General features: G+C 57.0%; 2 protein-coding genes and 1 long non-coding RNA gene across 5 annotated transcripts; all 3 read left to right on the forward strand.

Moving 5' to 3' along the window:
- The first annotated feature begins 261 nt into the window (after positions 1 to 261).
- Positions 262 to 3,160, forward strand: LOC114003923 (class I histocompatibility antigen, F10 alpha chain-like). 3 transcript variants are annotated; one of them, XM_027751318.2, is made up of 7 exons: positions 262 to 530; positions 743 to 1,012; positions 1,286 to 1,558; positions 1,704 to 1,793; positions 1,892 to 1,927; positions 2,051 to 2,083; positions 2,426 to 3,160. In XM_027751318.2, the coding sequence occupies exons 1-7, from the start codon at positions 299 to 301 to the stop codon at positions 2,641 to 2,643; spliced, it is 1,152 nt and encodes a 383-aa protein (XP_027607119.1). In that variant the 5' UTR covers positions 262 to 298; the 3' UTR covers positions 2,644 to 3,160. The 3 variants fall into 3 exon arrangements, 2 of the variants coding, with proteins under 2 accessions (XP_027607119.1, XP_027607121.1); XR_005566799.1 differs by having other exon boundaries at positions 267 to 530; positions 1,674 to 1,793; positions 2,051 to 2,208; positions 2,389 to 2,514; XM_027751320.2 differs by having other exon boundaries at positions 269 to 530; positions 1,674 to 1,793; positions 2,389 to 2,514.
- A 5,285-nt stretch (positions 3,161 to 8,445) lies between these two features.
- LOC114003924 lies at positions 8,446 to 9,213 on the forward strand. Its single transcript, XR_005566800.1, has 3 exons — positions 8,446 to 8,499; positions 8,598 to 8,636; positions 8,988 to 9,213. It is a non-coding gene; the product is annotated as an uncharacterized LOC114003924 (long non-coding RNA).
- Positions 9,214 to 10,385: 1,172 nt separating this feature from the next.
- Positions 10,386 to 12,176, forward strand: LOC114003922 (class II histocompatibility antigen, B-L beta chain-like; the record flags this gene model as incomplete). The annotated part of the gene is made up of 3 exons (XM_039390143.1): positions 10,386 to 10,410; positions 10,919 to 11,188; positions 11,959 to 12,176. Coding segments are annotated over 3 exons (513 nt in total), but the record flags the coding sequence as incomplete, so codon positions are not given.
- Between the last annotated feature and the right edge of the window lie 13,131 nt (positions 12,177 to 25,307).

Raw genomic sequence — 25,307 nt, forward strand, 5'->3', positions numbered from 1 at the left:
ACTTTGGAACCACGGGACCCCCATTCCTGACCATCCTGGTTCTCCCCACCCTGTAATGGGGGTGGGGACACTGGAGACCCCTGGACACTGATTTCCTGGGCACAGGAACACCCTGGACCCCCCGTTCCACCTCTACCAGCCCCTGCACCTCTCTTCCTTTGAACCTTGGACCCTTTCCAGCCTTCCCGGCTCTCCCAGCTCTCCCACTTCCCCCTTTCCTTGGCTCTTGGACTCCCCAGATTCCCCAAATGTCCATGTTCCCTCAGTTCTCCACTCCCTGCGTTTCCTGAGCGTGACCATGTCAGAACCTGGCCTGGGGGTCCCCCAGTATGTGGCTGTGGGGTACCTGGACGGGATCCCCTTCCAGCGCTACGACAGCGAGCGGGGCCGGGCGGAGCCGCAGACGCCGTGGATGGCGGCCGGAGCCGAGCCGGGATATTGGGATAGAGAGACCCAGATCCACAGGGGGAACCAGCACGTGGCCATCACCAACGTGGAGACGCTGCGGGGCCGGTACAACCAGAGCGGGGGTGAGTGGGGGACAGGGGGAGTCTGTGGGGCTGGGCTGGGATCTGTGGGGCTGGGCTGGGATCTGTGGGGCCAGAGGGACCCATGGGGCTGGGGTGGAATCTGTGGGGCTGGAATGGGGATCCGTGGGGCTCTATACGGCTGGATTGGGGCTCTGTGGGGCTGGAACACAACTCTGTGGGTCTCCATGGGTCCAATCCCACCCTCTGCCCAGGTCTCCACACGCTGCAGCGGGTTTGTGGCTGTGACCTCCTGTCCAACGGGAGCATCCACAGAACCCTTCGGTACGGCTACGACGGGCGGGATTTCATCTCCTTCGACCTGGGATCCGGGAGCTTCGTGGTGGCCGACAGAGCTGCCCAGATCACCCAGAGGCGCTGGAAATCCAAAGGGTACGAGGCTCTTCAGCACGAGCTGGCACAGAGCTGTGTGGAAGAGCTCCAGAAATACATCAGATGTGGGCAGGAGGCGCTGGAGCGCAAAGGTGAGGGAGACGGAAATCCCATGGGAATGGAATTTGGGAGAATGGAATTTGGAAACAGGAATTCCCATAGGAATTCTGTTTATGGATGTCACCATTCCCATGAGAATTCCATGGGTCTGTCTCACCATTTTTCCATTCCAATGGGAACGGATCCCATCCCGTGGATGGATCCCACTGTTGTCCCATTCCAATGGGAATTCTGTGGATGGATCTCACTTGAATCCCATTCGCATGGGAATTCCATGGATGGATCTCACCCTTATCCCATTCCAGAGCCCCCCGATGTCCATGTGTCCGGGAAAGAGGAACACGGGATCCTGACGTTGTCCTGCCACGCGTACGGATTCTACCCCGGGATGATCGGGATCAACTGGCTGAAGGGGGATGAACTGCGGGATCAGGAGACGGAGTGGGGCGGGATCGTTCCCAACAGCGACGGCACCTTCCACAGCTGGGCCAGGATCGAGGCGCTGCCGGGGGAGCGGGAGCAGTACCGGTGCTGGGTGGAGCACGCCGGAATGCCGGAGCCCGGGATCTTCGCCTGGGGTGAGGCTGGGAACGGGCAATGTGGGAACTGGGCATTTGGGAAGGAGGAATTCGGGAATGTGGAGCAGTGGAATTGGGGGTCCCCTCCCCCTCCTCACCCTTCTGCCCTTCCCAGAGCCGGAATCCATCTGGAATTCCACCCCAGTGCTGGTCGCTGTGTCTGTCGGCACTGCCATCATCATCATCATCATCATCATCGGCCTCATCGGATTCAGTGTCTGGAAGCTCCGATCCGGTAACTCCCGGGATGGGGGTCGGGAAGGGGCACGGATCCGCCCGGCAGCATTCCGGGGATCCTGTGCCACGGGTGCTGATCCCGCTTTCTTTCCATAGGGAAGAGGGAGGGGAATGGATACAACATGGCCACCAGTAAGTACCAGCAGCGTATCTGGATCCCGGTCCAGATCCTCTCCACATGGATCCCATGATGGATCCTCGTATAGATCCAGGTGTGTGATCCATGCCAGAATCTCATGGATCTTCTTTTCACAGGAACAGACACAGGAACCAACAGGTTCCCCACAGGTATGGAGCAGGATCCAGGTGGGATTCCAGAGGGGAATTAGGGCAGGATGGATAGAGCAGGACTGCGTCCAGATCAGGGCAGGATTCCAGAGTGGGATCAGGACTGGATTCTGGAGCAGGATCAGGTGGGATGGACGGAGTGGGACTGGGGTGGGATTCCACAGTGAAATTGGGTGGGATGGATGGAGCAGGATGAGGTGGGATTCTGGAGCAGTTCCTCCTCTCTGTGGGCTCCACAGCTGGATCCATCCCATGGGATGGGGATAGGCATGTGGTGACTCTGTCCCCTGCTCTCATCCTGGCAGGATTCACCGCCTGATCGATCCACGGTTCTGATTTCAGAGGTGCCAAAATTCAGAGCCATTCCTGTTGTCACTCTGGTTCTCCAGCAACGTTTCTCTTCCATCCCCTCCAAGGGATCCCTCAGGAAAAGAACCTTTTGCTGTGCCTCGGGAGCAGGTCGTGACACGGGCTCCGACAGAGTCACGCGCAGGGAGCGCCGGAAGGGCAGAACTGGGGGAACAGTGGGTTGGGTCTGGCAGGATGCTCTGCCCTCATAAGGCCTAAAATGCAGTCAGAGAATCCAAACAATCCAACTGTCTGTGCTGAGCTACCCCTGGTGCCAAGGGGCTGCTTTAGTGTTGGACTGTGCTAAAACCAGCCTGGTTCACAACTGCAAACACCCCCCCTGCTTTTGGAAGCAGGATTTGACAGATAAGCTGCTGGCTGGCCTGGAGAAATGGCACTGGCAGTCCATCACTTTATAACTTAAAAGCCCAGTCCAACTTTCACATGGCAGATTCTTCCACAGACTTTCTTGGAGTGTGTGGAGCTTCTCCTGTGGAGCAGGGACAGCACTTTGTGGTTACTCAGGGGTTAAGTTGTGTGGTGAGTTACATCAGTCTCTAGGTGAAGATTGTTTCTTTTTGCCTGCTCTGATAAAATTGGATTTGGAATTACTTTGATACAGTGCATTATTTTATGCTGTTTTATACTCTATGAGTAGGTTTTAGCTTTTACACTCTATAGTAAATAATTCTGATCAAGGTCTTTTGTCTGTTCGCTCATCTGTTTATTTGTTCCTTTGTCATAATAAAGGATTCATTTTATATAAATATCTCTGATTTGGCATCATTAAAACCTGCAGGACAGTGATTCTAGCACACCTCTGTAAGTCCTTTAACTTGACCTGTTGACAAAGTCTGGGGCTGGGATTGGATCCAGCCGCCCCCGGGCTCCTCCCTGAGAAGGAGTTCAGAAAGCCAGAGGGTCCTTCCTGCACCTCGTAGCTCCACAAAAGGGCTTCTCTACTAAACTTTCTCTCAGCCTTCCACTCCCCCGCGACAAGGGGCGGGTCTGGCGGGAGGAGAAAAGATGATCTTCATATTGCCAGAGTCGGGGGTCACCTGGAGCACTGTTTTGTTCTTTCCATGCCATCACTGCCAGTGAGTTGGTGTGTGACAACAGTGCTCCCCGTACAAACCTCCCCCACAGGGATTGTCTGCACTGGACCTCACCTGGATCTACAGGGTCCTTATTTGAATCCCCGTGGATTATCTCCAGCACAGCTGATTCTCTCAGCTACTGGATCCCTTTCTCCCAGGTGTTCCATCTGCTTGGGCACACTCTTAGATAGCCTTGAGAGAACACCTTTCCCTAACACTTGACAGGGCTCACCTCCAGAGACTGAGAGTTTCTGTCCTCTTCCCAATCCCCTGGTCAATCCCAAGATCCCAGGACAGGGATCCCAGTTGCTTGGCTTTACTCCCACCTAGTTCCATATGCTGGGCCATGATATCCCAGCACTGGAGCAGCCAGGTCAGCAGGGGCTCTCCCAGCTGGAGGCTGAAATCTTTTCACATCTCTCACAGCTCATCTGGGGATGGGGATCTGGTGATTATCTCTGGCCCTGCCTCTTGCTCCTGTTCTGAGGGCTCTGCTTCCCCTTCATCCCTCACTAACTGAGCTGATTTGGTCTTGGATTTCTTCTGTAGAGGGGCAACTGCTACTGGCACAGGTTGTTCCTCTGCAGTTTGAGTGGCCACAGCACCTCTTGGTCTCCTTTCCTCCTCCTCCCCCTGAGGGCACTGGGTCTTAGTTTAACAAGATTCCAACTTAGAAATTAAGAGACTTTAGGTGGAAGTGTGGAAAAGGAAAAGAAACAGCTTTTTATTACCAAAATCTGAATAAACAACAAATGGTGCAACCAAAACCTTTCAGAAGAAACCAAACAAAGTCCCAAATCCCCAGGTGGGGGGGAGAAACTGTCCCGGCAGTTCAAAGCTCTCGCAGCCCCGTGTGCTCGCAGCCAGCAGTGAAGGAGTCCCTTTTCCCAGGGGCAGTCCCCAAAGCAGAACACCTCGCTCCCAGATGGGTCGGGCTCTCTCTCTCTCTCTCTCTCGGTCGTTCTCCACGAGGTGTCCAGGGGGGGAAAAATCTTCCTCTCAGGAAAAGAGAAGAAGGTGGCCAAAACCAGCTCCCGCTCTGTCCGGTCCCGGACAAACCCCAAAAGCCCCCGAACAAAGGACCCCCCGCCCTCCCCGCGGCCACCGCGGTGTCCCCGAGAGCCGCCCTCCCCCCACTGCCCCTGCCCAGCGCCTGCGGCTCCGCTCCAACCCACCCCATCCCGGGAGACACAGATGGCAATGGGGGGACACTGGGAAACAATTCCAACACCTCTTTTCAAACCTCTGACACCTGCTTCCCAGACATTCCCAAAGAAGGGGCTTCCCGTGGCCTCGAGCCAGGGACCGACCTTTGTATTGAACCAAGTCCTGGAGAGACACGTTCCCATCCCTCTCCCCATTCCAATTCCTGGGGTTCCCATCCCTCTCCCCATTCCCACTTCCTGCTGTGCCAATCTGTTCCCAGTCTCCCTGTTCCTGTCCCCACTATCCACCCCTCTGTTTTCCCTATTCCCATTCCAGGTGTTCCCATTCCCATTCTCGGTGTCCCAATTCCCATTCCTGGTGACTCCAACCTCCTCCCAATGTCCCCATTCCCATTCCTGGTGTCCCCAACCTGCTCACAATGTTCCCATTCCCATTCCCAATGTTCCCATTCCCTGCCCAGGTGTCCCCATTCCCATTGCTGATGTCCCGATTCCCATTCCTGGTGTCCCCATTCCAATTCCAGGTGTTCCTACTCCCATTCCAGAGTTTCCCATCCCATTCCAGGTGTCTCCATTCCCATTCCAGGTGTCTCCATTTGCATTCCTGGTGTTCCCATTCCCATTCCAGAGTTTCCCATCCCCATTTCACGTGTCCCCATTCCCATTCCTGCTGCCCCCATTCCCATTCCTGTTGTTCCCAGTCTGCTCCCAATGTTCCCATTCCCATTCCAGGTGTTCCCATTCCCATTCCAGGTGTCCCCATTCCCATTCCCCCGTCCCCATTCTTATTCCCGGTTCCCAGGGAGGAACTGCCGGATGCTGGAGGAGGAGCCAGAATTTATTGCCCAAAGCAGGAGATTTTCACACCAAAATTAACCCCCGGTGATGTCACCGCTGTCCCTGTGATGTCACTGCTGTCCCTGTGATGTCACCAATGTCCCTGTGATGTCACCGCTGTCCATGTGATGTCATCGATGTCCCCGTGATGTCACCACTGCCATTTCCCCTGCTGGTTTACCTTAAAACCAGCACACCAGGTCTGTGCCCAACGGGGGTCCCTGTGGATCATCCAACGCGGGTCCTCCCATGGCTGATGGAGTTGGAGCAGCGGCCGAAGCTCTTCCCGCAGTCGGGGCACTCGGGGCTTCCATTACTGGTGGGTCCGTTGGTGGGAGGTCAAGGAAGAGCTCTGCCTGAAGCTCTTCCCACACTCCCCACAGTGGAAGGGCCTCTCCCTGATGTGGAGGCGACGGTGGGTGTAGAGGGTGGAGCTGTCCCACCTTCCCTACACGTGTAGGGCTGTTCCCCAGTGTGGATGTGCTGGGGGCTGAGCAGCTTGGGGCTTGTGCTGAAGCTCTTCCCACATTCCAAGCACTTGTAGGGCCATTCCCTGGTGTGGATGCAACGGTGTTTGCAAAGGCTGGAGCTGTCCCTGAAGCTCGTCCCACACTCCGCACACGTGTAAGGCCTTCCCCACTGTGGATCATCTGGTGTCGGAGCAGGTGGGAGCTCCGAGTGAAGCTCTTCCCACATTCCCCACACATGTAGGGCCTTTCCCCACTGTGGATCATCTGGTGTCGGAGCAGGTGGGAGTTCTGAGTGAAACTCTTCCCACATTCCTCACACATGTAGGGCTGTTCCCCAGTGTGGATGCGACGGTGCATGCGGAGGTTGGAGCTCTGATTGAAGCTCTTCCCACACTCCCCACACGTGTAGGGCTGTTCCCCAGTGTGGATGCGACAGTGCTTGCGGAGGTTGGAGCTGTCACTGAAGCTCTTCCCACACTCCCCACACGTGTAGGGCCGTTCCCCACTGTGGATGAGACGGTGCCTCAGGAGGTTGGATCTCTTGCTGAAGCTCTTCCCACATTCCAAGCACCTGAAGGGCTTTTCCCTGCTGGGAGGCTGCTCAGGGACCACCAGCTCGCAGCTCCGCCTCAAGCTCTGACCGCCTTCCCGGCACACGCTGGCTCTTTCCTCCTCACAGCCCCCTGGGATGGCTTTGCAGCTCCTCCTGCGGGGGCATCTCCGGCCCTTTTCCTCCCCGCTGCCTTCCTGCGCCGGGGAGCCCTTCAAAACGGGCTCTCCCACCAGGCTCTGCCGCCGGGATTTGTCCTCCGCGCTCTCCGGCCTCACCTCGGGGCCTGGGGCAGGAAGCAACAAGGACACGCAGGGGATTTGCCTCCGGCCCACAGGGAAACCCAAGGACATCCCCCCAACTCCGGCCCCGGCAGGACGGCCACAAAAGACAAAAGACCCACCCAAAGGGGCACTGACTTCCTCCTCACCTGCCTGGGGGGCCCGCGGCATCTTCCTCTTCCTCGCAGCCTCCTCCTCCATCCGCCCAAGCTTTGGGAAGCAGAAATCCTGATGGGGGGGAAAAACAAGAGGTGAGCGCGTTGCCTTGGGGGTTCCTCCTGCCCAAGTCCAGCTCTAGGACTCACCGGGCATCTTGTGTCCATAAAAACCCCCAAAACACCAACATTCAGCCCAAAATCCCCTGCCAGGAGTTCCCCCTCTCTGCTCTCCGGGGTTAGGGGGGTCCCCCCTGTCTGGCCTGATGGCACTTCTGCCTGCATTGGGGGTCCCCCTTCTCCGGGCTGCCAGGAGTCCTGCGGCTCCGGGGGGTTCCCACTCTCCGGGGTCCCCTTGAGTGTTGCCAGGGGGGTCCCAGGGCTCACTTCTCCCCACTCTGCCTCCCGGGGCCGGCCGGCCCTCCTCTCTCGCCTCCCACCCTCGCAAACCTCTTGGCGCTCTCGGCTCCCACCCCGCCTCAAGGCCCCCCCTCCTCTCCACACTCCAAGGCCTTCCCCCTCTCCGGGACCCCCGCTTAAGGGGCCCGGCGCTCCCTCTCTGCTCCCCCCCTCCAGCATTCCGGGGGTCCCCCAGCTCCGGGATTGCCCCTCTCCGCTCTCCCCACTCCGCGGCTACCGGGGTTCCCCCCCGGCTCTCACGGGGGGCCCCCAAACCGCTCTCGCCCCCCCGCCATTGCCGAGCCACTGCCAGGACCTTTTGGGCTGCTCTTCTTTATGCTCCCGCTCGGCTCCTCCCTCGGCTGGGCCGCCGCTTTTGGCGGGTTTCCTCCTCCAGGATCCGCCCCCTGCAGCCCTTCCCCCCCTGGCCCAGCCCCCTTGGGCCCCCCTTGGGCCCCCCTTGGACCCCCCTTGCCCAATAAGTCTGATTATACAGACAAGCAATTGGTTTTAATCCACAAAACCCAAATGTAGAACCCAGCACCCTGGACCATGAACAAAGTGCTGTTCCTTGGGCCCCCCCCGAGTCCAAAGTAAAGGGAGAGGGAAAAACCTGCTGGTGGGAGAGCTGTTGCAGTCTGGTCAAAAGTGGTGATTGCAGTCCAGTTGAGGGGGGTGGTCTCAGGCTGGTTGAGAGCGGTGAGCTGCAGTCCTCCTCTGGATCCCACGAGTGGTAAAAAGGTTCCGAAACTCCAGGTTTATATATTCTCCAGTTCAGGCAGGAATGCCCAGTCCTCCCCTCACAGCGGGCAATTCCATAAAAGGATGCTTAGTTCTTCCCTCAGAGCGGGCAACTCCATAAAAGGCTATGAGGATGCTCAGTCCATAAAAGGGTATGAGGGTGCTCAGGACATCCCCCCCACCTCGCAGGCCTCTCCTGACAACAGTTCCTGGGAAAATGGCATGGAAGGACAGAGAATCCACAGTTTTGGGCTACACCCATCCAGTGAGGAATCGGTCCCAGCTGTTCTAACTAGGACACTGTGTCCATCATCGCTGCCATCATCATCATCATCGGCCTCCTGGGAGTCGGTGTCTGGAAGCTCCGATCCGGTAACTCCCGGGATGGGGGTTGGGAAGGGGCACGGATCCGCCCGGCAGCATTCCGGGGATCCTGTGCCACGGGTGCTGATCCCGCTTTCTTTCCATAGGGAAGAGGGAGGGGAATGGATACAACCCCGCGCCCACCAGTGAGTCCCAGCAGCGTGTGTGGATCCAGATCCTCTGGGCAGGGATCCCAGGATGGAGGCCGGGATTCCAGAGGGGAATGGGGGCCTAATGGCTGGAGTGGGATTGGAAGGGGATTCCAGCTCAGGGCAGGATTCCAGAGTGGGCTCAGGTGGAATTGTGGACTGGGATCAGGGTTGGATTCTGGAGTGGGATTGGGGTGGGATGGATGGAGTGGGATTGGGGTGGGATGGACAGAGCGGGATCAGGAGGGAATCCAGAGCAGTTCCTTCTCTCCCTGGGCTCCACAGCCGGCTCCATCCCCTGGGATGGGAACAGGGACATGGTGACTCCTTTCCCCACTCTCATCCCAGCAGGAATCACGGCCTGAGCGATCCTGGAGCTGGATCCGCCCCTTCCCTCTCCCTGCGGAAAGGCAGGAGCTGCTGGCAGAGCTCATCCCGCTGCTCCCACCCACCCCGGCCCCCCTGCGGCTCTTCCCGATGGATCAACTTCCTGCTTTTTCCCGTGTGAAACCCAGGACCACAATTATTCCTGAGGCTTTAATTTGGGTGTGAAAATCTCCTGCTTTGGGCAATAAATCCTCGTTCCCTCCTCCGGCATCCGGCAGTTCCTCTGTGGGAACCAGGAATAGGAATGGGGACAGGGGGGACTGGGATGGGGACATTGGGGACAGGGATGGGGACACTGGGAGCATGTTGGGGACAGCAGGAATGGGAATGGGAACTCCAGGAATGGGAATGGGGACATTGGGAGCAGGTTGGAGTCACCAGGAATGGGAATTGGGACACCGGGAATGGGAATGGGGACATGGGAGACCAGGATAGGGATATTGGGGACAGGAACGGGGACACTGGGAACAGGTTGGCACAGCAGGAAGTGGGAATGGGAACAGGGATGGGAACCCCAGGAATGGGAATGGGGAGAGGGATGGGAACCCCAGGAATGGGAATGGGGACAGGGATGGGAACGTGTCTCTCCAGGAGTTGGTTCAATACAAAGGTTGGTCCCTCGCTTGAGGCCACAGGAAGCCCCTTCTTTGGGAATGTCTGGGAAGCAGGTGTCAGAGGTTTGAAAAGAGGTGTTGGAATTGTTTCCCAGTGTCCCCCCCATTCCCATCTGTGTCTCCCAGGATCGGGTGGGTTGGAGCTGTTTCTTTTCCACACTTCCACCTCAAGTCTTTTAATTTCTAAGTTGTAATCTTGTTGAACTAAGACCCAGTACAACCAAAAATGCTGGGAAAAGGGGGATTGGGCATCCTCAGCCCCCCATCTCCCTCTTGTTTGGGGCAACTCTGAGCTCCGGGACAACTTGATCCTCTGTTTGAGGTTCCCCTGATCTGTGGGAGCCCTGGGTGGCCGGTTTTGGGGTTCCCTGAGCTTTGGGAGCTTTGACTGGGCATTTTTGGTGGGCCCTGAGCTCCCCCCTCCCCCGCAGCCCACGGACCCCCCCGAGCCCCCCAGCCCCGGGGCTGCCGCGGGGGCCCCCAACGGCCCTCAGCCAATCCCAAAGCGCCCACGCCGCCCGCGCCCAATCCCAGCGCGCCGCGCTGATGACTCATCAGTCGCCGGGAAGACGCCTCGAAAAAAGGGCCCCAACTGCGCCCTCAGCCAAGCCCAGCGCGCCCCAAACCCCCCAAAACGGCGCCGCCCGGCTGGTTTGGGGCTGTCAGCAGCTGTCCGGCGCTGGGCATGGAGCGTGTGCGGGGAGCTGGGGCCGTGCTGGCGGTGCTGGTGGTGCTGGGAGCCCCCCCGGCTGCGGGCGAGGAGCTGTCGGGTGAGCGGGGGGGCGGGTAGGGGGGTGGGGTGGGAAAGGGGGGGAAAGAGGGGAGAAAAGAGGGGTTGGGAGCCCCAAAAGTGAGTGGGAGGGGGGTTGGAAGGCCCGGAGTGAGTGGGAGGTGGGTGGGAGCCCCAAAGTGAGGTTGGGGGGGTCTGGAGATTGTGGTACCGGTGGGAAAGGGGTGGGAGAGGGGGGCAAGCGGGTGTGGGAGAGCAGGCAGAGGGGTGCCCTGGGGGTTCCTGGGTGTCCCTTGAGCCCTGGAGCGGTTCCCTGGTGCTCTGGGGGGTGGGATCCGCATTGGGGGGTCCCCAACCTCCCTGTCCGTCCCCGGGGGGCTGATGGGGGGTTCCCCCCCAGCCAAGAGCCGGTGCTGGGGCGTCCGTGGGGCAGAGGGGGGTGGGAAAGGGGGGTCCGGGGTGTCCCCCTGAGCTCCCAGCCTGCTGTGGGGGACTGGGGGATGATGGGGGGCACGGGGCACCCCTTGTCCTGTGTCCTGCACACACAGGGGTGTTTCAGGAGATGTTAAAGTTCGAGTGTCACTTCATCAACGGCACCGAGCGGGTGAGGAACGTTCTGAGGAAAATCTACAACCGGGAGCAGTACGTGCACTTCGACAGCGATGTGGGGGTGTTTGTGGGGGACACCCCGTACGGGGAGAAGTTTGCCAAGAAATGGAACAGCGACCAGGAATGGCTGGAGTATGCACGGTCTCTGGTGGACACGTGCTGCCCTCAAAACTACAAGCTGTACACCCCGTTCAGCGTGGAGAGGAGAGGTGAGCGTGGGGCAGAGCGGGTCGCCTCGGGCCCTGCCCCAGGAATGTCCCTGGAGCCCCTCAAACCCTCCCTGGGAATCACCCCAGACCCCTCAGCCCTCCCTGTGCCCGTCCCGTGGCCTTTTGCCCCCTCCCAGTTCTTCCCAGTCCATTCCAGTCCATTCCAGTCTCTCCCAGTGCCCCCCCCGTCTCTACCCCGATGGGGCCACCGTGCTCACGCCTCTCAGCCAATCCCAGCGCGTCTCTCTGATGACGCTCCAGTTGCCAGGCAGACCCAAACCAAAGACTTCCCTCACCACGACTCAGCCTCCCAGTCCCGATCGCTTCCTTCCCAGTCCAGAGTAGTCCATCCCAGTCCTTCCCAGTCACTTCCAGACCCTCTCGATCCGTTCCCAGTCGTTCTCACTTCACTCCCACATCTCCCAACTCTCTCCCCAGTGACCCCCCCAGCCCATCCCCTTCTCCCCCACTCTATTCCCAGTCCCTCCCACTGCCATCCCAGTCCCTCCCAGTGCCCCCCAGCTCAGCCCAGTGTCCCAGGGCAACTGGGAGGGAGTTTGGTGGGTGCTGGGGGTGATAGGAGGGGTGTTGGAGGGTCCTAAAGGGTCTGGGAGGGGCTGCGTGGGATCCCTGCAGGGACTGGGAAGGGACTGGCAGGAGGTTTCAGGGACCCCCGGGTGGGCTGGGGGAGAGCAGGCCGGGCTCTGTGGGGTGCCGGGGGGTGCGTGGGAGGAGGTTTTGGGGGTGCTGACCCCCCCGGTTCCCCCCAGAGATGCCACCGGACACCGTCCGCAGCAAGATCCTGGTGGGGGTCGGGGGCTTCGTCTTGGGCTTGGTCTTCCTGGCGCTGGGGCTCGGCTTCTACCTGTGGGAGAAGATAAAGGGAGGGTCCTCGGCGGTTTTGTCCCCCCCTTGCCCACAGTCATGCCCAGTATCATCCCACTATGATTCCAGTCACTCCCAGTCTGATACCAGTCTCTCCGAGTAGGATCCAAGTTACCCCCTGCATGGTCCCAGTAGCTCCCAGTCACCCCAGTCAAGTTCCACTCCCTCCCAGTCCCTCCCAGGACCATCCCAGTAGGATCCCAGTGACACCCCAGATGGTGGCACTCACACCCAGGATGAACCCAGACATGCCCTGACACTCCCAGGATAAAGCCATTTGCCCCCAGCAGGCTCCCAGTTCCTCCCAGTCACTGACTATGGTTCCAGTTACTCCCAGGATGATCCCTGGCACTCCCAGTCACTCCCACTATGATCCCAGTCAGTCTCAGTATGATCCCAGTCACTCCCAGTATGATCACAGTCACTCCTGGTCTCTCCCAGTATATCCCAGTTGCAGTCAATGTGGTCCCACTCACTCCCAGTTGCTCCCAGTAGCTTCCAGCATAATCCCAGTTGCTCTCAGCCACTCCCAGTCACTCTCAGTGTGGCCCTAGTTGCTCCCAGTTTTTCCACTGTGATCCCAGTTGCTCCCAGTTGCCCTGAGCAGAGACCCAGTTGCTTCCAGTATGATCCCTGTCTGATCCCAGTCTGATCCCAGTAATATCCCAGTATTATCCCAGTACAATCACAGTTGTCCCCAGCATGGGCCAAGTTGCTCCCAGTTGCCTCCAGCACAGATCCAGTCAATCCAAGTGTGATCCCAGTCTTCCCCCAGCATGGTTCCAGTCAATCCCAGTTGCCCCATTGTAGATCCAGTCACTCCCAGTCACTCCTAGTGTGGTCCCAGTCTTCCCCCAGTATGATCCCAGTAACCTCCAGCGTGATCCCACTTGCTTCCAGTATATCCCAGTTGCACCAACATGGTCCCAACTGCCCTCAGAATGCTCCCAGTCACTCCCAGTATGACCCCAGTCACCCTCACTGTGGGCCCAGTTGTCCCCAGCATGGGCCAAGCTGCTCCCAGTTGCCTCCAGCACAGATCCAGTCAATCCAAGAGTGATCCCAGTCTTCCCCCAGTATGGTCCCAGCCAATCCCAGTTGCACCACTGTGGATCCAGTCACTCCCAGTTCCTCCCAGTTACCCCCCACATGGTCCAGGTCACTCCCAGTTGCTCCCAGTCACCCCCAGAATGGTTGCAGACTCTCCCAGTAGATCCCAGTTGCCCTCAGCATGCTCACAGTCATACCCAGTGACTTCCACTTGCCCCACGATACTTCCAGTTCCCATCAGTACGATCCCAGTCTCTCCCAGTCACTCCCAGTCTATGCCAGTTGCCTCCAGAATGCACCCTGGCAATCCCAGTCACTCCCACTTTCTTCCAGGATGATCCCAGTTGCTCCAAGTATGTCCCCAGTTGGCTTCCAGCATGGTCCCAGTGGCTCCCAGTTCCCCTTGAATAGTTCCAATCACTCCCAGTATGATCCCAGTCACTGACAGTCACTCCCAGGATGGTTCCAGTATGGCCCTGGTCACTCCCACTAGGATCCCAGTCACTCCCAGTTGGATCCCAGTTGCCCCCAAGGTGGTCCCAGTTTCTCCCAGTATGATCCCACTATGAGTCCAGTCACCCTCAGTACAATCCCAGTAACTTGCAGACACTTCCAGTATGACTCCAGTTTGATCCCAGTCATCCCCAGGATGACCCCAGTCACCCTCACTGTGTCCCCAATTTCTGTGGAGAAGCAAGATTCAGGATGGGAACAGTTCCAGGCATGGAGAAAAGCATACAGCAATTGGCAGGACTTTCATATGGACTTTCACTGTATTCATGCTACACAGTGCACAACTGCACATGCCCAGGCTTCCTCCTCCCCCTTTTGCCTGTGCCCTGTTCTGATTTGCTCCCCCATTGGTCTGTCTGATAGCCCTCTCGATGTTCTGCCCCCTGCCCCTGGTGGGACGTTAAGAATCGGGCGCACGCCTGAATAAACAAGTCTGCTTGCACCCTTCCTCGTGTCCTGTCCCCTCTTCCCTTCGGACCGCGACAAATTTCCCCTAGCATGGGTCAAGCTCTCCAACTGTGATCCCAGTATGATACCAGTACTCCCCAGCATGGTCCCAGTTGCTCCCAGTTTCTCCCAGTGTGATCCCAGTTGCTCTAAGTTGTCTCTAGGATTGACCCAGTCTCTCCCTTTAAGATCCCAGTCTGATCCCAGTATGAGCCCAGCAGGGGCCCAGCTGCTCCCAGGATGACCCCAGTTGCCCCCAGCGTGATTCCAGTTGCTCCCATTCACCCTTCCTATGGTTCCACTCACTCCCAGCCACTCCCAGTATATCCCAGTTGCCCCCAACATGCTCCCAGTTGCTCCCAGTATATCCCAGTTGCCCCAGTTCTGGTCCCGCTGGCTCCAGTCCAGGTCTCGGTGTATCCCGGTGTCCCCCCTGTCCCCCCACCCCGCTCTCACCCCCTTTTCTCTCCCCACAGAGCTCCTGAGCCGCCGGCGGCCGCAGCCCCTCCCCGTGGCCTCGGGCCCAGCCGGGACCCCCCAGTCCATCCCCACCCACACTTTGGGGGGTGTCAGAGACTGGAACAGTTAATGATTTATGCATTCTAAGAGACTTCTGCAGGCTTTTGACTTTCTGATGGGCAACTGGGCCCATCCCCCTCCTCCAGTGCAGAAGATGTCAAGCCCCCAAAAGGCGGGAAGAGCCGAGTTTACCACGCCCTCCACATGAACTCTGTGCCAAAAAGGGGGACACCCCCCTATGGAAACAACTCCCCGCCTTGGGGGAGGTGCAAAGGATATGGATATTGACTGGTGACTTTGGGGGTTTGGGGGGTATTTTTCCTTCTTTTCCCCTCCCCACCTGTGGATCCAGACCATTCCTTTTACATGGCTGGATCCAGTGGGCAGTGACTATTTACGTTTTTACCAATCTCATCTTTTCTTTTTCCTTGCTCTCCCTTACTCTTACCCCGTCTTTCTCTCCCCTATGCATTTTTCTCCTCCCCTGAAAGGTTGGCCTTGTTATATGACAGCCCCCAAAATGCTGGCACACCTGTTGATACAGAATTGTTAAAATAAACCTTGTCAATATGTTTTCAGACACCGATTATTTAGTGTCGTTTCACTTTAATCCACCCCAAGGGAATTATGGATAAAACCTGAGTTACCCCCCCGCCTTTTTCCTGGGGCGGGTCGTAACAGTCACTGCTGTCCCTGTGATGTCACTGCTGTGCCTGTGATGTCACCGATGTCCCTGTGATGTCACTCCTGTCCCTGTGATGTCACTGCTGTGTCTGTGATGTCACTGCAGTCTTTGTGATGTCACTGCTGTCCCTGTGATGTCACCGATGTCTCTGTGATGTCACTGCGGTGTCTGTAATGTCACTCATGTCCCTGTGATGTCATGGCTGTCCCTGTGATGTCACTGCTGTCTTTGTGATGTCACCAATGTCCCTGTGATGTCACTGCTGTGCCTGTGAAGTCACTGCTGTCTCTGTGATGTCACGGATGTCTTTGTGATGTCACTACTGTGCCTGTCATGTCACCGCTGTACCTTTGAAGTCACGGATGTCCCTTTGATTTCACCGATATCCCTGTGATGTCACTGCTGTCTCTGTGATGTCACCGCTGTCTCTGTGATGTCTCCAATGTCTCTGTGATGTCACTGCTTTCCCTTTGATGTCACCACTGTCTCTGTGATGTCACTGATTTCCCTGTGATGTCACTGATTTCCCTGTGATGTCACTGCTGTCCCTGTGATGTCACTAATGTCTTTGTCATGTCACTGCTGTCTCTGTGATGTCACTGCTCTCTCTCTGATGTCACTGCTGTCCCGGTGATGTCACCATTGTCTTTGTGATGTCACCGCTCTCCCTGTGATGTCACTGCTGTCCCTGTGACGTCACTGCTGTCTCTGTGATGTCACCAATGTCCCTGTGATGTCACTGCTGTCCTGGTGATGTCACTGATGTCCCTGTGATGTCATCGATGTCTCTGTGATGTCATCACTGTCTCTGTGATGTCACTCCTGTCCCTGTGACATCACTGCTGTTATTGTGATGTTGCCGGTGTCTCTGTGACATCATCGATGACCCTGTGATGTCACCTCTGTCTCTCTGATGTCACTGCTGTCATTGTGATGTCACTGCTGTCCCTGTGATGTCACCGCTTTCTCTGTGATGTCACCGCTACCTTTGTGATGTCACCGATGTCTCTGTGATGTCAGTGCTGTCCCTCTGATGTCATCGCTGTCCCTGTGATTTCACCGCTTTCTCTGTGATGTCATTGATGTCCCTGTGATGTCACTGCTGTCTCTGTGATGTCACCAATGTCTCTGTGATGTAACTGCTGTGACTGTGATGTCACCGATGTGTCTGTGATGTCACCACTGTCTCTGTGATGTCACCGATGTCTTTGTGATGTCACTGATGTCCTTGTGATGTCACCGATGTCTCTGTGACGTCATTCCTGTCCCTGTGATGTCATCAATGTCCCTGTGATGTCACTGCTGTCATTGTGATGTCACTGATTTCCCTGTGATGTCACCGATTTCTCTGTGATTTCACCGCTTGCTCTGTGATGTCACTGCTGTCCCTTTGATGTCACTTCTGTTCCTGTGATGTCACTGCTGCCTTTGTGATGTCACCGATGTCTCTGTGATGTCACTACTGTCCCTGTGACGTCACCACTGTTCCTGTGATGTCACTGCTGTCCCTTTTGATGTCACTTCTGTTCCTGTGATGTCACCGATGTCTCTGTGATGTCACTGCTGCCTCTGTGATGTCACCGCTGTCCCTGTGATGTCACTGCTGCCCCGGGGATTTCACTGCTCTGCCTGTGATGTCACCACTTTCTTTTTGATGTCACTGCTGTCCCTGTGATGTCACTGCTGTCTCTGTGATGTCACTGCTGTCCCTGTGATGTCACTGCTCTGCCAGTGATGTCACCAATGTCTCTTCAACCAGTCTGCAACCACCACTTTTCAATCAGACTGTGACCACCACTGTCAACCAGACTGCAGATCACTACTCTCGACCAAACTGCAACCACCACTCTTGACCAGACTGCACCACCACTCTCACCAACAGGGGTTTTTCCCCCTCTCCCTTTATTTTGGGCCCAGGGGGGCCAAAAAACACCACTCTGTTCATGCCCCAGGGTGCTGGGTTATACATTTGGGTTTGGTGGGTTAAAACCAATTTTTGTCTGTATAATCGTACTTATGGTGTTATTTTATTAAATTGTTATTCTGACTTATAATCTCTCTTTTGGGTTGAGTTCATTTCCCCTGCTGGTTTACCTTTAAACCAGCACAATCCGACTGCTGAAATTACCGGGGTATTACTCTGCTCCCCATTGCTGGCAAAATCCTGGCAAGAATACTCTTGAACAGACTAACACCCACTATAGCAGAAGGAATTCTCCCTGAAAGCCAGTGTGGTTTCAGAGCCAACAGGAGCCCCACAGACATGGGATTTGTTCTCAGACAACTGCAAGAGAAGTGCAGGGAACAGAACAAGGGTCTCTATGGAACCTTTGTTGACCTCACCAAGGCTTTCGATACTGTGAGCAGGAAAGGTCTGTGGCAGATTTTGGAACGTTTAGGTTGTCCACCCAAGATCCTTAAAATGATCATCTCACTCCATGAGGATCAGCACAGCCAAGTCAGTTATGGTAATGCACTTTCTGAGCCCTTTCTAATAACCAGTGGTGTGAAACAAGGCTGCAATCTTACACCAACCCTATTCACAGTCTTTTTCAGCAGGATGCTCCAAAGGGCCACGGCAGACCTCGATGATCAGGACGGGATCTGCATTCGATACCGTACTGATGGAAGCCCTTTCAACCTAAGGGGACTGAAGGCCCACACCAAGACCTTAAACCATCTTGTCCGGGAGCTGCTTTATGCTGATGACGCCGCCCTCGTCGCTCACACAGAAGCAGCTCTGCAGCGTTTAACATCCTGCTTTCCTGAGGCTGCTGAGCTCTTTGGGCTGGAAGTCAGCTTAAAGAAGACAGAAGTTCTCCATCAACCTGCACCTCAGGAAGTCTTCCATCATCCCCACATCACCATTGGCCAGTCAGAGCTCAAATCAGTCCAGCAGTTTAATTACCTAGGGAGCCTCATCTCCTCGGATGGTGAGATTGACGGAGAGATGGACAACAGGTTAGCAAAGGCATAGAGAGCTTTTGGAAAACTTCATAAAAGAGTTTGGTGAAATAAACACTTGAAGAAAAGTACCAAGATCAGTGTTTACAGAGCCATTGTGTTGTCTACTCTTTTATATGGGTCCAAATCATGGGTCATCTACAGCCACCACCTGCGACTCCTCGAACGCTTCCATCAACGCTGCCTCCGTACAATCCTAAACATCCACTGGTCAGATGATGTGACCAATCCATCTGTTCTAGAACAGGCAGCAGTCACAAGTATTGAGGCCATGTTGCTGAGAACACAGCTGTGCTGGGCAGGGCACGTCTCCAGGATGAAGGACCAACCCCCCCCTCCCTAAGATCGTGCTCTGGGGTGAACTTGCCACCGGCCGCTGCAAGAGAGGAGCCCCGAAGAGGAGATACAAGGACTGCCTGAAACAACATCTCAGCCTTGGCCACATTGATCTTCATCCCTGGTCTACTCTGGCCTTCAGTCGGGAGGTCTGGAGACACCCCATCTCTAACGCTGCTGCTTCCTTTGAGAACGCAGCAGGATCACCATCGAGGAGAAAAGACAACGCAGAAAGAACCGTGTCTTGCAGAATATGCCACCTAAGGAGTCTTTCTGTTGTGCCTTTTGCAATCGAATATGTCTATCTTGTATTGGCCTCTTTAGCCACCAGTGTGCTTGTAACAAATGTGGATAGAGCCTTTCCCAAATCTTTGTTCCTGAAGCCCAACCATGATGAACACACGTGCAGTCAATATGTACGAGGCAGTTGCATCCAAGGGAAGCTGTGAGGGGGAGCGGTGCCTGTGAGGCCGAGCTGTGCCCCGCGCGTCCGGCGCCCAAATAAACAAACACCGGCTCAGCAGCACCTGTGGCTCTTGGGTTTAATATCGTCGCTTTTTCCTGGCATCAGACCTGGCCCCGGGGGGATCGGGGGTCGTTCCCAAGCGGCTCCGCTCCGCCCTCGGGCCCCGCTGGGGCCGCCCCGCAGTTCCCAACCGGCTCCGCCGCACGGCCCGGGCCCCGCGTGTCCCGCTGCCGCCTGCCCGGCCCCGCCGAGCCCAGAAACGCCGCCAAATCGCTCAGAGGGACCAAAAACCCTTCCCGTGGGCAGCCAGGGGCGCGGGGGGTCCCTGTGAAGGCCCTTCCCCTCAGTCACTGCTGGGCACCCGCCGCCCCCGCCCCGAGCCGGGGCCCTTCCCAGCGCTCCCAGTGTGCCCAGCCAGCCCCGAGCGCCCCAGGGAGGGCTTCAGCTGGGCACGGCACACAGGGGCTGCTGGGGGGTCCCACCTCACTGCGGGGCCCTTGGTTCTTCCCGGGCTGGGCAAACCCGGCGGCTGCAGTTTTGTGCCACAACTCTGTCCCCTCCTGCGCTCGGCCCACGGGATTCGGGGCCGTTTTCCCTTTTGGGGGCAAATAAATCCCAGGTGTTGAGCACTGACAGGACGCAGCAGCCCTGCAGCCTGCGGAGCCCGGGCTGGCCTGTGCCTGGCAGAGGGACAAAGCAGCTCAGGGACAAATGACTCCGTGGTTAATTGGCCTAATAAATTGCTCCTAATTAGGGGGCAGGAGAAGTGAGGCCCCAGGGCTTCCCGCCCCCCACATGGCTGGGAAAGCTGGGCCAGGAGCTCCACAACACTGTATTTGTGTCTATTTTCAGATAGATCTGGCATTTCATTGATCGATTCTCGACATTTTATGCCTGTTTAATGATATTTTATTGATTCTCTTCGAGATCAGGATCATCATCTGGATCCTTACGGACATGGTGCTTTCCAAGGAGAGCAGGACACAGGCAGAGCCAGGAGAACCAGCCTGCAATCACACAGTGCCACCGGGGAGAGATGTTGTAGAGCAAAGACCCCCCTCAGGTTGGAAGGAAACTCTGCATTCAGTGAGCTGCCTGGAGAATGTGTGCCCACAGCTCTGTGGGAAGCTGCCAGCAGGGAATAACATTCCCAAGCAGCTGCATCTCTGCCCAGAAGGAAGGACTGTCTGCAGGTTCAGACACTTCTGAGTTTGACCCTTCAGACCATAGTGACCCTTTCAGAGAAAACGCTGAGGACAAGTGTATTTGAAGAGCTCAAGCTGACTGAGAAGGCCTGCAAAGCATCCTGGAGAGCTGATTTCCAGGATCTCTGTGGGCATTTGGCACCTTGATAAACTTCTCTTCTTCCCTCAGTGCCCAGGGAACACCAGACAAGGTCACCCAAGGGTTTCCTTTGGAGTGCCCTGGGCTTGGCTGGTGGAATCTTCTTGGGGGAGAGCAGGGATGGAGACTTTGGAATGGAAGATTGTGCCTGGTTTGGGGTTTTCTGTCTTCAAAAAAAGCTCACCATGAGCTGTAGAAGGCCCTGTGCTGGGTAGATTCAGCTACTTGAATAAAGCTTTCAGTTTAAGATCTTTGTTTTTTAGGAGCTCCTGATACCTCCAAAAGCCAGGTCAGGATCACCAACAATTCACTTTCCTATGTGGATATAATTACTTGGCAGGATTCTGTTGTGGAGTCTAATGCTCTGTACTAAGACATTTCTGGACTAGTATTCCCAGGAGCATCCCAAGCATTGTATCCTGTTCCCTTCTCTAATGTATCCATGTATAAAAGTCAGTAACTTCCTTTTTAGAGCCTATTTATTTACCTAAATGAGTTCATTTGACTTCCATATATTAAGGGATGGCTTTATTTCCTGGTCTATTTTTCCTGATGAAATAAATAAACCAACAGTTCTGCTGGAGTCCAGGTTCTTAAATCACTGGAGTTTTCATTGCATGTATTGTGTAACAGGTTGAAAACTTCCTTAGCTGGCAGCTGGAACAAAACTCCATCCAGTTCCCAGGGCTTGCAAACCTCCTTCTTAAACAGCAGGAAGAGCCACAGTAGATGCCCAAGTGCTGCAGAATGGCAGGAAATGCAGGCAGTGCAGTGGTTGCAGTGTGTGAATCTCTGCAGTTCAGCAGAGGCTCCTCATCCCTCTGGAGCAGGGAGGTCACTGCTGGGAAGTTGTGCTGTGCAGAAGCCTTGAGCTCCTGTGGCAGGACGAGCACAGGGCAGTGCCACGGCCTTTGTGGGGAAGATCCTGCCGGGCCTGCCAAGTGCTGCTGCTCTTTGTAAAGCGGGAGAGTTGTGGATCCTTGCGAGGAGGAGAATGAAGATGTTCAGCAGCAGAAAGCAGAGCAGAGCAGTGCCCTCCTTTTGTCCGGGGCTGCCAAGGGGGCACTGAACCTGGCGAGCCCTGAGCCAGGAGCAGCAGGAGGGCAGTGTAAACCTGACAGCCCTGGAACAGCACGAGAGGCTGCAGAGCTGGAGAAGGAATTCTGCGGGAATACTCAAGTCTGGAATGCTGCTGGAAGCGTCCCTTTGGCCCCTAGAATTGCCCTGGGAGTTTGCTGCCAGGCTTTGCTGCTCTCCTGCTGCAGTGAGTCAATGGGAGCTGCCGGGTGCTATGGGCTGGCGATGCCGTGGGGAGCAGCTGCCCGGCCGTGGTGCCCCTTGCCGTGGGTGCCGTGTGGGCTGACGGTGCCGGCGGGTTCCGTGGCAGCGCCGGAGCCCGGCGGGATCCGCAGCGCGTCCCGCCCGGCGCTGCAGGACCGGCAACGGCAGCGAGGGCTGCCAGGCCTTGGGAAAGCTGCGACCTGCAGGAGCTGTCAGGGCTCCAAGGCACAGCCCGGGGGGCCAGCAGAGACACAGAGTTCCTGCTGTGCCCATTCCCCTTCCTGCCGTGCCCATTCCCATTGCTGGTAATGCCCAGCCTGCTCCCAGTGTCCCCGTTCCTGTCCCCAGGGTCCCCATTCTTGTCCCCCACATTCCCATTCCCACTCCTGGTGTTCCCATTACCAGTTGCTGGTAATGTCCAGCCTGTTTGCCGTGACCCCATCCTGGTCCCCCATGTCCCCATTCCCATTCCTGGTGTTGCCATTCCCAACTCCTGATGTCCCCATTCCCAGTTCCTGTTGTCCGCAACCTTCAGCTGGTCTTCCCATCCTGTTCCTGGTGTCCCCATCCCTTTCCCCATTGTCTCCTGGTGTTCCCATTCCCTGTTCCTGGTGTCCCCAACCTGCTCTTGGTATCCCCATTCCCAACTTCTGGTGACTCCAACTTGTTCCCAGTGTCCCCATCCTGGTCCCCCAAGTCCCCATTCCCATTCCTGCTGGTAATGCCCAGCCTGCTCCCAGTGTCCCTGTTCCTGTCCCCCTTGTTCCCATCCTGGTCTTCCACATCCCCATTCCCAGTGTTCCCATCCCAGTCCTGACATCCCCATTCCCATTCCTACTGTCCCCAGCCTGTTCCCAATGTCCCCATCCAAGCCCCCCGTCCCCATTCCCATTCCTGGTTCCCACAGAGGAACTGCCGGATGCCGGAGGAGGGAGCCAGGATTTATTGCCCAAAGCAGGAGATTTTCACACCCAAATTAAAGCCTCCGGAATAATTGTGGTCCTGGGTTTCACACGGGAAAAAGCAGGAAGTTGATCCATCAGGAAGAGCCGCAGGGGGGCCGGGGTGGGTGGGAGCAGCGGGATGAGCTCTGCCAGCAGCTCCTGCCTTTCCACAGGGAGAGGGAAGGGGCGGATCCAGCTCCAGGATCGCTCAGGCTGTGATTCCTGCTGGGATGAGAGCGGGGAAAGGAGTCACCATGTCCCTGTTCCCATCCCAGGAGATGGAGCTGGCTGTGGAGCCCAGGGAGAGTAGGAACTGCTCCGGATTCCCTCCTGATCCTGCTCTGTCCATCCCACCCCAATCCCATCCCAATCCCACTCCTGAATCCAGCCCTTATCCCAGTCCACAATTCCACCTGATCCCACTCTGGAATTCTGTCCTAGTTAGAACAGCTGGGACCGATTCCTCACTGGATGGGTGTAGCCCAAAACTGTGGATTCTCCGGCCTTCCATGCCATTTTCCCAGGAACTGTTGTCAGGGGGGTGGGGGAGGGGGGGGGGCCTGCGAGGTGGGGGGGTGTTCCTGTCCTCATACCCTTTTATGGAATTCACTGCTCTGAGTATCCTCATACCCTTTTATGGAATTCCCCGCACTTAGGGAAGGACTAAGCATCCTTTTATGGAATTGCCCGCTGTGAGGGGAGGACTGGGCATTCCTGCCTGAACTGGAGAATATATAAACCTGGAGTTTCGGAACCTTTTTAGCACTCGTGGGATCCAGAGGAGGACTGCAACTCACCGCTCTCAACCAGTCTGAGACCACCATCCTCAACTGGACTGCAATCACCACTTTTGACCAGACTGCAACAGCTCTCCCACCAGTAGGTTTTTTTTCCCCTCTCCCTTTACTTTGGCCTCGGGGGGGGCCCAAGGAACAGCACTTTGTTCATGGCCCAGAGTGCTGGGTTCTACATTTGGGTTTTGTGGATTAAAACCAATTGCTTGTCTGTATAATCAGACTTATTGGGCAAGGGGGGCCCAAGGGGGGTCCAAGAAGGCCCAAGGGGGGCCCAAGGGGGCTGGGCCAGGGGGGGAAGGGTTGCAGGGGGCGGATCTCAGAGGAGGAAACCCGCCAAAAGCGGCGGCCCAGCCGAGGGAGGAGCCGAGTGGGAGCACAAAGAAGAGCAGCCCAAAGGTCCTGGGGGTGGCTCGGCAATGGCGGGGGGGCGAGAGCGGTTTGGGGGCCCCCCGTGAGAGCCGGGGGGGAACCCCGGTAGCCGCGGAGTGGGGAGAGCGGAGAGGGGCGATCCCGGAGCTGGGGGACCCCCGGAATGCTGGAGGGGGGGGAGCAGAGAGGGAGCGCCGGGCCCCTTAAGCGGGGGTCCCGGAGAGGAGGAAGGCCTTGGAGTGTGGAGAGGAGGGGGGGCCTTGAGGCGGGGTGGGAGCCGAGAGCGCCAAGAGGTTTGCGAGGGTGGGAGGCGAGAGAGGAGGGCCGGCCGGCCCCGGGAGGCAGAGTGGGGAGAAGTGAGCCCTGGGACCCCCCTGGCAACACTAAAGGGGACCCCGGAGAGTGGGAATCCCCCGGAGCCACGGGACCCCCGGCAGTCCGGAGAAGGGGGACCCCCAATGCAGGCAGAAGTGCCATCAGGCCAGACAGGGGGGACACCCCTAACCCCAGAGAGCAGAGAGGGGGAACTCTTGAGAGAGGTTTTTGGGCTGAATGTTGGTGTTTTGGAGGTTTTTATGGACACAAGATGCCCAGTGAGTCCTAGAGCTGGACTTGGGCAGGAGGAACCCCCAAGGCAACGCGCTCACCCCTTGTTTCCCCCCCCCATCAAGATTTCTGCTTCCCAAAGCTTGGTCGGATGGAGGAGGAGGCTGCGAGGAAGAGGAAGATGCCGTGGGCCCCCCAGGCAGGTGAGGAGGAAGTCAGTGCCCCTTTGGGTCGGTCTTTTGTCTTTTGTGACCGTCCTGCCGGGACCGGAGTTGGGGGGATGTCCTTTGGCTTCCCTGTGGGCCGGAGGCAAATCCCCTGCGTGTCCTTGTTGCTTCCTGCCCCAGGCCCCGAGGTGAGGCCGGAGAGCGCGGAGGACAAATCCCGGCAACAGAGCCTGGTGGGAGAGGCCGTTTTGAAGGGCTCCCCGGCGCAGGAAGGCAGCGGGGAGGAAAAGGGCCGGAGATGCCCCCGCAGGAGGGGCTCCAAAGCCATCCCAGGGGGCTGTGAGGAGGAAAGAGCCAGCGTGTGCCGGGAAGGCGGCCGGAGCTTGAGGCGGAGCTGCGAGCTGGTGGTCCCTGAGCAGCCTCCCAGCAGGGAAAAGCCCTTCAGGTGTTTGGAATGTGGGAAGAGCTTCAGGAAGAGATCCGACCTCCTGAGGCACCAGCACATCCACACTGGGGAACGGCCCTACACGTGTGGGGAATGTGGGAAGAGCTTCAATCAGAGCTCCCACCTCCGCATACACCGTCGCATCCACAGTGGGGAAAGGCCCTACACGTGTGGGGAGTGTGGGAAGAGTTTCAGTGACCGCTCCAACCTCCGCACCCACCATCGCATCCACAGTGGGGAAAGGCCCTACACGTGTGGGGAATGTGAGAAGAGTTTCACTCAGAGCTCCAACCTGCTCCGACACCAGATGATCCACAGTGGGGAAGGCCCTACACGTGTGCGGAGTGTGGGAAGAGCTTCA

The sequence above is a fragment of the Pipra filicauda genome, unplaced genomic scaffold, assembly GCF_003945595.2.
Source record: "Pipra filicauda isolate LSUMZ 115617 unplaced genomic scaffold, ASM394559v2 scaffold805_size115273_pilon, whole genome shotgun sequence".
Taxonomy (NCBI): domain Eukaryota; kingdom Metazoa; phylum Chordata; class Aves; order Passeriformes; family Pipridae; genus Pipra; species Pipra filicauda.

Coding starts and splice junctions, on each gene's coding strand:
- LOC114003923 (XM_027751318.2), top strand. CDS start 299: ATGTCAGAACCTGGCCTGGGGGTCCCCCAGTATGTGGCTGTGGGGTAC. Junction 1,559..1,703: donor GCCCGGGATCTTCGCCTGGG/GTGAGGCTGGGA, acceptor ATTCCACCCCAG/TGCTGGTCGCTGTGTCTGTC. Junction 1,794..1,891: donor TGTCTGGAAGCTCCGATCCG/GTAACTCCCGGG, acceptor TTCTTTCCATAG/GGAAGAGGGAGGGGAATGGA.